Consider the following 14,964-nt stretch of genomic DNA (forward strand, 5'->3'; position numbering starts at 1 on the left):
GAATGGCCTTAGTAAACATTCCTTAAGGAAATTTAATTCCTATAAACTGAGGTGGACCGGGTCAAAAAGTTGTCTTCCTAAATATAAGTCGGGGTCTGTACACTGAGTCTGAGCAACATCATGTGCTTGTGGTACCTACACACAAAGAGGCAAAGAGCAACAGCAAGCAGGCTGATAGGTTCTCTACTGAAAACCTCCTTTACTTTCTTCTCTCCCCTCTGGTAATCTCATTGTTCTCTTGCTTCTCTTCTGCAGGGCCCTCCCAAAATTTTTTTTTTAAATCAATCTGTTAATTTCTTCACTAATCAAACATTTCTTCACTGCTTGAATGCAAGTGCATGACCACCTTCCTTCTTTTGGCTCCTAATATGCACATCTCATTTTCTGATTCACTTCCTGATCACATTATTTTCAGCAAGAGGCAAGCCTTGTGCTACTTTGTTTGTGCCAAGCACTATGTAGACAGACATATATATACACATATGTTAATTCACTAAATTCTCTTAATTCATGTGAGGAACTAGCTTCATTCTACAGATAAAGAAATCGAGGTTTGGCAAATGCTAACTTGTCCAAAGCTAAATAATTTGTAAATCATGGAGCTGGGATTGAGACTCAGAACTTTCTGACCAGAAAGACCATGTTCTTCCTATCTTCCTTTAAAATGTCACATTATATATAAGCAATATTGTTTCCATTACAGTGGCTATTGAATTCCATTCCATGATGTCTAGATTAATATCCCGTAGCCGATTTAGTGGGTTAAAATAACAAACATTTATTATCTCAGTTTTTGTGGGTCAGGAATCTGGAAGCAGCATAGCTAGGGTCTCTTAAGAGTTTGCAGTCATCTCAAGATTTGATTGGGGATGGGTCCACTTCCAAGCTCATTCATGTGGTTGCTGCTAGGCCGCCTGAGAGGCCTCGGGACATAGTAGCTGGCTTCACCCAGGCCAAGTTGGACAAAGGAAAGCAGGAGGATGGAAGGGAAGTGGAACTACAGTGTTTTTATAACCTAATCTCAGGAGTGACATCCCATCACTGCTGCTGTATTTTATTTGATAGAAGCAAGTCACTATGTTAAGCCCACACTCAAGGGAAAGGAAATGAAGCTCCATCACTAAGTAACAATTTGTGGGCATAGGACATTGTTCAAACCACCACAATACCACAGCCAGATTGTGAACTTTCCTAAAGCAGAATTCATTGCTACCTCTTCTTTGTCTGAACCATCAGTTCAAAAACCTATCTATACGATTTCTCCAAAATACAAACTCTCATCGTGGTAATGAGTTAATTCCTCAACACACCACTCTAGCCTCATCTCCCATTCCTTCCCTCTGCATACCCCTGGCTCCAGCCACTTACTACTTCAACAGCACCATGCTCTTTCACCTGAATTCATGCCTTTCCCTAGCCCTAGAAGCCTGGTTCTCAAACTTGAATTCACAACAAAGGTGACACAACATCTGATAACCCTAATGGTCTTTGTAGAACACACGACATTTTATTGATACACGAAAGCTAATATAACAGTTCATAATCACGTGCTAAAACTAATTCCATCTTATACTAGATTGTAGAAGAGACAATTGGGGATAGGTGCCAAAGACTTAGGTAATATTTCTTCTATAAGCTAATTAAAGACAAAGACATTATTAGAGATCAGCTGAACACCCCTTCATTCAGCTCTGACAACATGAAAGAAGCATTTCTGGAAAAACAGCTAATATGGAAAGCCTCCTATTCCCGTTCTTTCAGCTCTCAAAAATTTCCATAACTAGTTGCAAAAAGACTAGAACCATTCTGAATGTCCACTACAAAGCTCCTAAATAAACTATTGTTTATCTACCTGATGAAAGGCCAGTCTGCTGTTTAAAGACATGAGGCAGAGCATTATGCATTGACTTGGACAGCCTCCAACATATGAGGAAAAGGCAGCATGTTCACAACAATGGGTATACTAGGCTACTGTGTTTAAAAAAAGAACAGAACAAGATTAAACTTAAACCCCACCATCCATAAATAGAAAAAAGTGTAAGTATTTCCTGAACATGCCTAGAACATCCCTGGAAGGTTCCAGGAGAAAAAGGTAACAGATCCCCTCTGGGATGTGGGGAGGAAGGCTTTCTACCCCTTTCCGGCCTGCACGCTTCTGTGTAGGTATTTGCTCTTACCTCCCGCCTCCCTGAGACCCCGAAGCTCACGAGAGACTGGCTCTAGCTCGACATTCCGGACACCACACCGCTAAACAACTTGTCCGCTGTGTCCGTCATGATGCCACGGAATCCTCACCAGCCGGTCACCTTCGCGATGAGCCTGTGGCTGGGCAGCGTAGATGGTTCGACCAAAGTCACCCGGCATGCGGGTGGTGGGCCAGGTCTCCCCGCTCTCCGCACGCCCCACCGCCGCCTGCCCACAGGAGGGGCCGCAGGAGAGCGGGTGGCCTCACTGAGGGGCGGGCAGGCCTCGTCTCCCGCCTCCAGGGGCTTGCTTGAGTTCCTTCGTGGAAGAGTGAAAGCAAGGTGCGGCCAGGTGGCTCCCCGCGCCCCACGACGAGCAGAAGCGAAGGAAACACTTTGACCCGGGAACCAGACTCAGCCCACAAGCGGAGACACAAGGCAGATTTGACCGGGCGCGCCAAACCATCACGCTCAGACGCCGGCGCTCCAGGAAGTGACGCGAGAACCTGGTGCCCGCCCCCTGACTTCCGGCTAGGGAAGGACATGGCTAGCGCGTGCGGACTAAGTGACGGTTCGCGTGCCTGTGTCCGCACGCGGTGTGAACGAAATGGAGGCCTCAGCTTCGACCCCACCCTCAACCTCAACCTCAGCCTCCACTCCTGAGACCCGGGCAGCACAGGAGCAGCTGGATAAAGAGCAGGTGAGTGGCCCCCCGTGGGGTTCGGAAGCGGGGTGGCCGCGGCCTTGTGAGGAGCGAGATGCCACGTACAGGCCCCGCGCCTCCGCGGACGCCCCCCGGGCTTTGGGAGGGTCTCTGTTCCCGCTGCGCTCAGCCTTTCACGCGCGGTGGGCGCCCGCTCTCCGGAGCTCCGCGGCCTGGCTCTCTGAATTGGATTTCAGGTGTGTCTCGGGGAACCGGGGTGAGCTCCACCTGGCGCTGCTGCCCTACCGCTAGACTTCGGCCAAGTCTCCTAGTTTTGTAAACCTCCATTACTTCGTATTTCAGTTGGGCTCTGCTGCCCTCCGCTCTCAGGATCAGAGCACGAAATGCACGTAAAGCTGTGGCCAGGGGTCTGGCACATAGGAAACGCTCAGTAAATGCAGCCGTAGTGTGTATGGCGCTGTTACTGGGATTACGGCCTTCATCCGGGCAGAGGAAAGAAGCACGTTCCCTTCTGGCCTTGTATGTGCGCAGAAGAGGCTGTTTTCCCTCTAGATGAGTAATAAAAGTGTATAGTTGGGCGGTTTCTGATGGATTCTTAACGTTTCTCTGATTACAAATTGCATTGAATCCTTACAGATATGGTTGTGGAGGTTGCCTATTAACATAGAATTTGAGCAGTAAAAAGGAAAAAAGGTGAGGGCAGGGAGCCAAAGGGAAAATTAGACTGAGATTTAATTTGTGTTTCTCCATTTTGCAGATTAAGAAGGCTGTGGAAGCTCTGTTGGCACATTCCAGGTCCAGGAAGAACACGAATGGATTGCTTCTGAATGAGAATGAAAATTTCTTTTTAATGGTGATACTGTGGAAAATTCCAAGCAAAGAACTCAGGGTCAGACTGTAAGTTCTGATTTTCCCCTTGCGCAGTTTTTATCCGCTTGGTCACCCTGTGTAACTTTGACACAATGGCAACTTAGTTTCTAGTGGAAACACTAAACTCAGAATAAAAATCTGAGTTGAAATAAATTATTGTGCCTAAAAAAAAAAAGAACCTGAAATAATTCAGACGTGCTTAAATTTGCTAGAAATTTCACCAGTTTCTTGGGGGTTTGGTGAACAGTTAACCTGAGCAGTTCTGTTGAATCCAAAACCTGATGATTTTTTTTCCAGAGAACAAAGGTTACACTAAACAGCTTTTGTATTTTCATAGAATTTGTTATCTTTCCTTGTCAGGCTAATTCCAAGCTAACATTCCTGAGGTCCCAGACTTGCTCCTTTATACAGAGACTATTGAAAACTTGGCAGTGTAATCCTTTTGGAAAAGAAACTCGTTGAGATTAAACAATCTTACTGCTAAAACTCAGGTCAGAGATGCCCTCTGCAGTATTGGCCAGACTTAGAAAATGAAAATACAAGTAACTTTTTAGTATAAATAGATCCCATATAATATTTGGGACCTGGTTATACTTTTAAAATGATGAAAATTTTACTGCGTGTCCTGTATTCTCTCTGGTAACCTTGCCTCGCTGAAGTCCTTCATTTCCTGAGTGTCCAAAAGCCATCTCTGCTGAAGAAAGAGTATAGGAGAGCTGGTTTCTTTTCTTTTCCCCGTTGGAGATGGAGGGCACAACAATAATTACATATTGGAAAGACACTCTTGATCCTCAGATTCTCTGTTAACTGATGTTCCCAAACCTGCCTCGGCCAGATTGCTTTAGTTACTGCTTTATGTATCACACATGAATTCTTTATTCCACACCTCACTCAGGCAGGTTTTCCCTTTTGGAAAGCCCTCTTATCTTCTCTAGGATGTCTTCCCAAATGCTTACATCTTGGTGATTACTGCCACTTACCAACTTCATGGCACTTCCCATCTTGTTTAGCAAGTCATGTTCCTGTGTGTTACTCTTTTTTCTTAACCTAAGGATGTTTTTCCTCAGTGCAGGTAGATGTAGGAAATGAATTTAACCTAATTTTTCTAAGGTTTAACATAATGCATGTCCACTGGTCCCTGTTGGTTTGCCCTGTATTTTCTGTTTCAGCTTTTACGAGTTAGGTTGTTCATGGAGCCCAGAGTTTTCTGCAAGGTGATGTTCTGAGCCAGAACTGTCCTGATGAAACTCGATTATTCTAGCACTTTATAGTACATGTGCACCTATAGCGACATATACAATGGTTATAATTAGATGTGCACTATTTTGGGTGTCTTTGATTATGTTTTAACTCTAGTTGTATCCCAAGTATGAATTGATATTTTCGTCTGTGAGCATTTGTGGTGATTTACTTGAACCTTAAATCTCTCTATACCATTGAAGATGGGGTACATTTTCAAATGTTCTCTGTTTGCTCAAATAGCATGAATGAAGTTTTTTGAATTGACAGTGAATTTCTTGTGCCTTCTGTGGGATATAAAGGTACCTTCTGTCCTTCATAATGCTTGATTCCTTGGTTCCCCCTCATGTATTTTGATGTATTTTGCAGGTCCTTGCCTCATGGTATTCGAACAGATTTAGCAGATATCTGTTTATTTACCAAGGATGAACCCAATTTAACTCCTGAAAAGACAGAACGTTTTTATAAGAAGCTTTTGAACAAGCATGGGATTAAAACCATTTCTCAGGTAGGGAGCAGGTTAATATTTCCAAGACGATGAAAGATTTGATTCAGTCTTTTCATTGCAGTGGTAAGTAATACATTCCTAGAATGCCTAGCATTCCTCATCTGAGAGTTAATTTTTAATTTGATTTGCTCTTTGTAATTCTCATTGGCTTTAAGTAGGGCATTTTCCTTCTTCCCTGTGATTGATGGATGAGCTGTTGGGGTCTGTTGACCTAAAAGCTCAGTGTATATATACATTGGTAACTTTTACACCTCAAAGTAAAAGGTTTACAAAAGGTTGCCTCTGGATCATTCTTCTGTGCTTCCAGAGCATCCTGTTTGCCTCGAACTTGGCACTTCTCGCTCTGTTTTGTGATTACTGGCATGTTTTCTTTAACTGAGGTCCCAGCTTTTAGCTTAATGCCTGACACATTGCAGGCACTCACTACATGTTACTCACTACACCATAGCTCAAAGACATTTTAAAATCCCAGTACAAATTGTTGCCTGAGTGTTTTTTCTTCAGGTTCTTGACTTTTTGTGTTTTTACTCTCATTTTTCCTAGATCATCCCATTCCGAACTTTAAAAAAGGAGTATAAAGCCTATGAGGCCAAGCTCCGCCTCTTGGGTAATTTTGATTTATTCCTTACTGATGCGAGAATCAGGCGGCTCCTACCCTCACACCTAGGGAGACATTTCTATAGCAGAAAGAAGTAAGTTTCTTAGCAGTGCTGGATGGACTTCAGCAGCATGAAACGTACCAGTGTACATACAATTTGTGCTCTTGCCTGTGTGTTGTTACAGAGTTCCCGTATCTGTTAACCTTCTGGCCAAGAATTTATCCAAAGAGATCAATGGATGTATAGGTGGAACTGTCTTAAACATCTCTAAAAGTGGTTCTTGCAGGTATGTAGAAGGCATTAATGTGTGTCTGTGTTTAATCTTACATTTATTTAATAATGATTTTTGGAAACTTCTTTTTTATAAGGTAGCGTTAATGAAACCAGATCCTTATATAAAACTAAATCCATTCCTTGGCAGTATTCAGTTCTCTGAAACAGTGCTGTTGATAGAACTTTCAAAGTGATAAAAACAGCCTGTATGTGTGTGGTCTCATACAGGAGTCATAGCCACATGTGGCTGTTGAGCCCTTGAAATGTGGCTGCTGCACTGAGGAACCGAATTTCTAATTGTACATGATTTTAACTAATGAAGAGTTAAATAGGCACATGTGGCTCGTGGCTAATTTTGACCGTATTGGACATGGCAGCTCTAGATAGTGGGGAAAGCAAGAAAGGTAAGACTGATGCATAGAGAACATTAGTGTTGGGATTTCATGTCGCCCGGCGCCATGTTACCCTTTGGGGTGAGTCTCCACCTCAGTCTTGCTTTTACTTTTTCTAAATGAATGAATTCAGTGTCCGTCCTGTCCCATCAGCCTGTTTGGTATCTTTCTGTTGTCACACTGATTTTACCTTAGCCAGGATACTGAGCTGAGTGGAATCCCCATACCTTGCTCTAGATACCAGAAAAGACCTTAGGGTCACGATAGCTTTCCAGCTTACAGGTGGCGAATGCAAATTTTTTTAATTAGGCTCAGAGGCAGGTTAAGTCTGAGTGCTTGGCAGTTTTAAGAAAGATGGGGGAGTTTTAAACATAGACATAACCGTTTTATCAAATATTTTGTCTACCAACTGGGGCTGGGCAGAGCTGTAGGGTATGGCCCTTCCTCTTAAGACACCCTAGGAGCTCATGTGCCCTTGTCATCACACACCCCTTACAACAGGAGTGTGACGGCTCCAGGTACAGCAGGGCAGGGTGTGGCTGGGCAAGACGTGGGTTCTGGTGTTGTCTTTGGCCTGCAGGTGGGAAGTCCCTTAACTGGGATAATTAAGCAGCTGAGTAGCTTTGGGCATCAGGCCTGGACCTCTACTCTTTGTTTATAGCCTGATACCGAAGTGGCGGCTGATGGAAGCAGTTACCTAGAAGGGCAGAGGCCTGGCTCATGAGATATGCAAGAAGCTGGTAGAAGGGGGACAGCGCAGTGAAGGCAGATAAAGGAATAGCACACTCCTGTCCCTGGGGCTTTTCCAGAGCAAAACCTGCCAGTTAAGGAAAATTCTGGACAACTACTAAAAACAAAATAGAAACCTAAATCACCCTTTGATCTCCTCCCCACCTTCCCCCAGCACAGCAGTTTCCCATCTTCCTTCATACCCTCCCTCCATTCTTGCCCTCTCTCCATCCAAGAAGCCAAGGGTGTGCTTGCAGGAAGGTGTCAGCAGGCGCATGGACAGAGCCCTTCTTGGAGGGACATGTGAGCAGCAGCCCTGTCTCATTCATTCTGCGACACTGGCCAGCAGTGATCCTGCAGGGTGGGGGCTGGCAGGGATGAAGACTCAGAGACTGAGCAGTGGACACTTCTGGACTTGCTGCTTGGCTTATGCCTGCCCTTGTCTTTCACTGAAGGGCTGGCCAAAAGAAGGGCTGGCTGGTCTTGCTTCTGGCCAGAAGATGCTGTTACACACAGGACAAGACCCTTTATCTTAGAGCATGGCAGCCAGGTCAGGGCAGTGGAACTATAAAGATAGCAAGCAACCCTCCTCGGGGTAGTGGCCTTCAGAAGAGCTTGAGGGCTGACTCAGTAACCTGTGTTTTCTGGAGTGAAGAACTCCCTCTGGCCCTGCCCGCTGACTGGCTTGGTGCCCGGTCCCCAGTCACCTCTTGATGGTATGACGTGCTTCTGGAACACAGCATTTCTAGAACATGAGAGATGATGGTCTTCCTTAAAAAACATTGTGAGCCTAAAATATTTTAATGTTTCTACCTTGAAACATTTTTTTCTCAGATTGTGTGTTTGTATTTCTTACTTAACCTGTCTGTGCTTTATTTTGAAAAACAAGTTGTTTTTTAAAAGCCTTTTTTATCTAACCCTGTACTACATTTCAGTACCATACGCGTTGGTCACACTGGAATGGAAGTTCAGCACGTCGTGGAGAACATTGCTGCTGTTGCAAAAAGGCTCTCACAGAAATTGCCAGAGGTATAGCCCTGCAGGTGCATCGATTGGTGGCTCATTTAAAAGGCACAGAATACGAGTGTTATCCTCTCCTTCTCTTTGTTGCAGAAGTGGGAGAGCGTGAAACTCTTATATGTGAAAACTGACAGGTCAGTTGCCCTTCCCATCTTTTCTTCATTCATCAGCAGCCAGGATGAAGCCAAGGGAGTGCGCACCCCTAGTCAGAAGAAGAAAGTGAGTACCATTTTAGGTGCTGGGTGGGCTTGATGACAGGTGTCAGCTGGCTCAGGAAGAACCAGGTTCCTGCCCGGCTTGCAAGTCTTCCCGTGTTCCTACAGTCGTGCACTTACATTCATTGTTACCACTTGACTGTGAGATCAGTTAATGTCGGTGTGCAAAGGGGTACATTCAGATGTAACTGTCTTGTGTTCATTGATAAGTTAGGTGTTTTAAGTTTTAATTTCTCCTTAAAGGGCCATTTAGCCTTAGAAGGGGCCTGCGTGATGGCAAGAGGAGCTGAGAGAAGGGGGAAACCAGAGTTCAGTGTGTTAGGTACTTTGTCGTCTGTGGGTGACATGTAAGGTTGCATTATGCTAACGAGTGGCCCTTGGTTTTGATTTCTGGTTTTCACTGCCACTGGCACTATTGCAGAGGAAGGCAGAAAGAGGTAAAATAGCCTTTTGGGGATTTTTTGCTATTTGTTGGACTGATCTCGTAGTTCATTAGTACTTTCTTCAGCCATTCAATCATGCCCAGTGAGTTTTGTTTTGGTCTTACTATTTTATTTTACTTCTAGGAGTACTGTGTTTTCTTCTTTTTCAAATTGACCTTAACTTTTTTCTGGCTTCCTGTTATCCATAGCCTTCCAGTTGGTCTCAGTTCTTAGAACATATTAAGCATAGCATTTCTACTGTGATCTGATAATTCAAAAGGAAGTCTTGTGTTGCAGCCAGGTTGTCCCTGCCTCCTGGGTCCTGTAGTTGGGTGTCTTTGGGTGATGGTCATTGCATTTGGGAAATTATCTGTGGAAATAATTCACGGTGTAGGATGAAGGTCTTTTTTGGGAGGGTTTACTTTTATGTCTGCCCAGGAGTGCCTGAAAGCACACTCAAGGCATGAGCTCCTCATCGATGCAGAGCAGACGAAGGTGAGGCTCAGCATGGCTCCATTTCCTGTTAGCTTTCCTCTCGAGGTGTGACTCACCGGGATGCCAGCATACTGTGTGGAGGAGGGGGCCCCTCAGAGTCCCTGCCCAGTGTGGATGCTGGGATTTGGGTTCTCTGCCTTCAGACCCCTCCATCCCACACAGCTGTTAAAAGTTAAGGGTCAGTAAATACTCTGAGCAAAAATGGCTTCTGGGCTTACTCACTCTTTTGTATCCTTGTTTTAAATTTCTAACAGGTAATCAGCTCATTGGTGCTTTTATGAAAAAAAATTAATTTTTCACCCTGCTTTTTTACTTGTTTTCATTGGGAGAATGACCTGAAATAACAGACTGCTGTTATTAGTAGTAGGAAGTCTGATTTGCTGCTTTTCAGCAGATGCATTTGAGGACTTTGTGAAAATTTGGAATTGCTGGTTAAAACAATTTGGACACTGTAATAGCTGTTATTTAACAGTAGTCCGTGGTAAGGATAATGGACCTCTTTTAGTATAAACTTTGCACTGTTTTGCCTTTTAGCCACAAGATCTAAGGTAGAAAAATGGTCAAGAGTCTTTTTTGGGGGGGAAACAGCTTTATTGAGATATAATTCACGTCACATAATGAGTTTTGTTTTGGTGTTACTATACTGTGCAGTTTAGGATAATTCTTAACTATAAAGGAGATTGACTTTCGCAAAACCTGTGACTGCACGCTTCAGATACGGGATACATAGTTAAACCACACAACAGGCATCTTTGGCCATGAGTCAGAAACAAAGTGTCATTGAGGCTCATGTGCTGGTAACAGGGTTTGTTTGCTCAGAGTTGGTGCGGGTCAAGGCCCTTTCAGGGAGCTTGTGAATAGTCAGAACTGCAAGAGCTAAATCCATGCCATGTTCTTACCAACAAAAGTATCTCCTGATGAAATGGTGCTTGGTTTGTTTTGGCAGGAAGCAAAGAAAAAACAAAAGCAAGCAGAATATCGTGCAAGACAAAAGGGGAAGAAAAGAAACAAGAGGTTTACGAAAGGGGCAAAGAAGGCTGCTTCACCCCAGACTAAAGACAAGGAGGACCCTGAAACTAGTGGTGCTCCAGCAAAGGGCCCTGGGCCCCAGAAGGAAGAGACCCCGAAGTGCGGGAAGAGAGAGATGAGCGTGGGGAAAAAAGCCCAGGTGAAAGTGCCAGACTCCGAAGATGAAATTCCCACCCTGGTACCAATAGGAGCTGCTCTAGTGAAGGAAAACGTGAAGGTATTGTTATTAATACTTGGTATTCATAGGGGATTGAGTGGGTGGCCACTGCGTGTCCGGCACTGCTGAGTGACGAGTGTGAAAGGGTTCTGCGGGCGGGAGGCTTTGTTTATAGAAACCTATTTCAAGTAAAACCTGTTCTGCTAAAGATTTTGAATAGATGAAAAATGCTAAGATAAACCCAAGAACCCTGGAGGCAGTCACCATACCTGGCTTTACCCTTGTTTTAATGCTGGACTGATGTATAGTAAATACAACCTGTATGTACCTTAGAGTCAGAGGCGATGTGATGATATTAGTAATTCTAAGGAACATTGCCTGTTGTTCTAAACAGCCGGCCAGCGTGGAAATTTAGGCAGTGGTTTCTGAAGGTGAGTGCTGGATCGCCACTTACTCAGTCTTAGAAAACTTACGAGGGCAAACTTGGGTACTGGAGCCCACCCCCAGGGGGTCTTAACAGAGATCTGACTTGTGGGTTTTGGAAGATATCCTTGAAGGAACTGAGTTTTTCATTGTTTGGCTCCTTGATGTTTTCACTTACACTCACGGTATCCATCCAGTTATGGGGGAGGGACAGGCTCCTAGAGAGCAGAGGGTGACCCCTGCGTAAGTGCAGAAAGACCCATGTTGCCCGTGGGCGCAGCAGTACCAGTGTCAGGCGCAGCCCCGGGGCTATTACTGCACTTTACTTATTTTGTATTGTCCTAAAAGTGATCCTTAGAATCTTCAATTATATAAATTTTTACCCACTAGTGAGAGTGTTCCTTTTACAAAGTGCCCCCAAAGTGCTGCTGAGTTTTTAATGTGCTTGAAATTAACATAGATAATCAGTATGTTATCTGTAAGCAGTGTAATTGTTTTTAGAAAAACACGCTGATTTTGTTATAATGAGACTGGACATAACATGTTGGGAATTAAAGAGTGGAAAGCAGCTGACTGTTTTTGTAGACTGGGCTATGTAGAGCAAGAAGTGTTCGTGACCTTTGAACCCATTGGGGAAAGGAGCAGGGTAATTTGCAAAAGTTCCATCATTGCTCACTGGAGAAACAAAGATGAGGTAATGTCACACACCCTTGCAGCAATTTTTCTAAAGGTTTTCGAAGTAATGTTTAGTAAGAGTTTATAGTGCTTAAGAAACATTAATAAAATAATTGGGGATTGGGCATAATACTCAGCTTTTCAATACCTACATACTCAGTTGGGGAAAAGTAGTAAATGAAAGACAGCAACTACTATGTTAGGAGAGTTATTAGGGAGTTTTTATTAATGTATCTTTTGTCTTCCAAATTTTCCACAGTAATCCAGCTGTTTTATATTTACTCCATAACAGTTGTGTTCTGTTGCTTGTCTCTGTCTGTATAACCTGCTTCTGTACTGGACAGAGTCTTGCTAGAATTTTGTTGTATCAGCAGCTGTCACCTGGGATGCCCAGAAAGTCCAGGATTCCTGGCATATAACACGCTCCCCTCAAAGAGCATCTGAATCTAACTTTGGAAATTGGGTCTTTCTTACAGGCGCCCCAGTTGGTTTTTACACACGTGGTCTGGGAACTCCCCGCCCTAACCCACATGCAGAGAGTTAACAACTGAGGGAGACAATGAAGTCAGGATTCAGTGACAGGCCCCCATGCTGCACTCCCAGAGTCCCTACCGCCAGCCATGGGGGGAAGATGGTTGTCCTTTGATGGGACCAGGGAGCCCGCTAGGGTCCTTTTTGCAGTCATTGCTAATGGAACACAGCTGCGTCTCTCAATGCCCACCAGGGAAAGGCCAAGCCATGCCTCGTTTGAGCGTGCTGACGTGTGCCCTTGGAGTGGACACTGTCAGGATTTTTTTTCCCTGGACTTAACTTCCTTCTTTTTCTTAGATACAGAAACAAGCCACAGGAAAGAAGTCTCCAAAAAAGAGTCCTGGTCCCAACACACCCCGTGGGAAGAAGAGGAAGGCCTTCCCAGGTTTGGAGACCCCCAAAGCTGCAGAGCCCAAGACCCCAGGTAAAGGCCCAGGGAAGAAGCCAAGACTCAAAGAAGAGGTGGAGAAAGAAACAAACTCTTTGCTGGGGAAAAAGGACCCAAGACAGACTCCCAGAAAGCCAGAGGCCAAGTTCTTTGCTACTCCTGGTAAATCTGCAAGGAAAGCTCCCCTCATACCTAAGCAACGTCCTAAAAAGCCCAAGGTGTCCCAGTCGACCTAACGTCAGAGACTCAGCCAGAGGGAAGTTGCACTTCCTGGACCTTCTCAAAATAGTTGGGTCCTGATCCTACTGTAACCTTCTCCAAGACTGAGGCCTGAACATAAATATTTTTTAAAAGCTCCACAAATAATTCTGATGTATGTTCATAGGTGTAAGAACCAGCAGTTTGAAGTAAATTCATTCTTTTTTTTAGTTGGTCTTCTGTGTATTTGCTAATGGAACAGAAAATGCAGTGCTTCTCTGTGGCTGTTTTTTATTACTGAAGTGTATAGATAGCACTTGCTTCTGAGTAAACTACTGGCATTCCATATGTTGCTGGTTTTACTTGAGTCCCTATGATGTGAGCCTTTTCCTCCTCTGCTTTAAACCATTTACACGGGCTCTTTACATTAGGTTATGCGAACATTCCAAAAGCTAGTCTGCAGGCCAGTCGTGGGAATCCTCTGTACAACTTAAGAAAAACTCTTGATGGGTCTTGGAAAAGTCCCTGGACTCAAAATACTTGATTTTGGTGATAGTCAGCCAAGCTTGTAAATCACTGAGTTAGCATATATCTGGTGAGAGAAATTAATGTGGAGTTGTTCACAGAGGCACTGAATTGAATCCTGCCTTCTAGAGGCAAGAAAATCCTTATCTTCCATAGCTTTCCCATCTTCCTCCAAGAGCCTCCTCACCCTGTCTAGATTTACTTACAAGCAATGGAGACGTGAGAGAGAAGACTATTAATTAAAGTTACTACTTAAAGTTTAGGTGATTGCCAAATGTATTCTGAAGCAGTAAATGGCTTTTCAGATGGCCTCTCACGGGGTTTGATTTGGGTACACATCCCTAGTAGTAATGATGGATTGGCTGTACTACAGGAAAGGCCAAAGACGTGTTTTCAAAGGTCCCATGATTCAGAACCAATTAGAAAAGAATAAAGGCTTTCTGTGGTTCTCTGTCCAGTTGACAGAGTCAGGGGAGCTTTTGCTTTTTAGCAGCACAAAAGAAATTGTTCTGCTAACTTTTTAAATCCTGAAAGCCTTGAAAATACAAAATGGTAATTCCACTGTCCTTTAGGCTTAAAAACACATGTACATTTAATGTGTTGTAGATGTGCTTGATTGGTTTTCCCCAGAAACGAGGTTCCAGATGCGAGCACAGGGTCAGATGGACTTGTTTCTCCTACTCATGGGGATGATTGAAGTCTGCCGTTTTGCACAGGGCAGGCTCACATAATCTTGCTAATCTGCTAATCTGTTCTTCACACAACCTAAATTTTCTGGGGATAACCATATGTTTTTTTTAATCCCATCCTCTAGCCAATAAAGATTTTGTAATACCAAGTGACTCTTTGGTCTGTAGTTTAGTCCTTGTCAAATATGAGATGGGCATGTACCTTCCTGCTCTGTTGTATAGCTAATGTCACTCGTAAATTCTCAATGTTCTCTGTATTGGAGAATGCAGCTATCCTTAAATTTCTTGAGCAGGAAGCTAGTTTTTTGACAGTGGAAAGCTACAGTTGAGGAATTAGAAATTCAGAATTGCAATGAGAAAATGCAGGTGGTGGTACCAGGTTTCCAAGGTTTAATAAATAGAGGGGATGTGGTCTCAGCTGGCTGGTAGGCTGTGAGCCAGCAGTGGTTCATCCAGGGGCCAAGAGTAATCTAGGAAATCCATGCTACTGTAAATTTTGCCCTTTTGTGGGTTAAGAGGTCAAGTATGTAGCTGCTGTTCATTGCAAGTCTACGTTTCTGGATCCATCCTCCCATACCCCAGAGATTTAATGGACAAAACCAGATCTGGGGAGAAAAACTTGATGTAATATTTTTGCTGTGAAGAGGTATTGGGATTTTAATATGTTTCAGGAACTATAATGCGCATCAAAATCAATGTTTTTACATGCCTTGAATGTATTTTAAGACAGTCCAGCCTTC

The 14,964-nt window shown here is 43.9% G+C and overlaps 1 protein-coding gene across 1 annotated transcript; it reads left to right on the plus strand.

Annotated features, from left to right (window-relative positions):
• The first annotated feature begins 2,722 nt into the window (after nt 1-2,722).
• Nucleotides 2,723-13,293, plus strand: RSL1D1 (ribosomal L1 domain containing 1). Its single transcript, XM_036881389.2, has 9 exons — nt 2,723-2,883; nt 3,605-3,744; nt 5,326-5,464; nt 6,008-6,156; nt 6,248-6,349; nt 8,393-8,486; nt 8,571-8,696; nt 10,556-10,855; nt 12,722-13,293. The coding sequence occupies exons 1-9, from the start codon at nt 2,791-2,793 to the stop codon at nt 13,046-13,048; spliced, it is 1,470 nt and encodes a 489-aa protein (XP_036737284.2). The 5' UTR covers nt 2,723-2,790; the 3' UTR covers nt 13,049-13,293.
• The last annotated feature ends 1,671 nt before the right edge of the window (nt 13,294-14,964 follow it).

This window comes from Manis pentadactyla, chromosome 10, assembly GCF_030020395.1.
Source record: "Manis pentadactyla isolate mManPen7 chromosome 10, mManPen7.hap1, whole genome shotgun sequence".
In the NCBI taxonomy this organism is placed as follows: Eukaryota; Metazoa; Chordata; class Mammalia; order Pholidota; family Manidae; genus Manis; species Manis pentadactyla.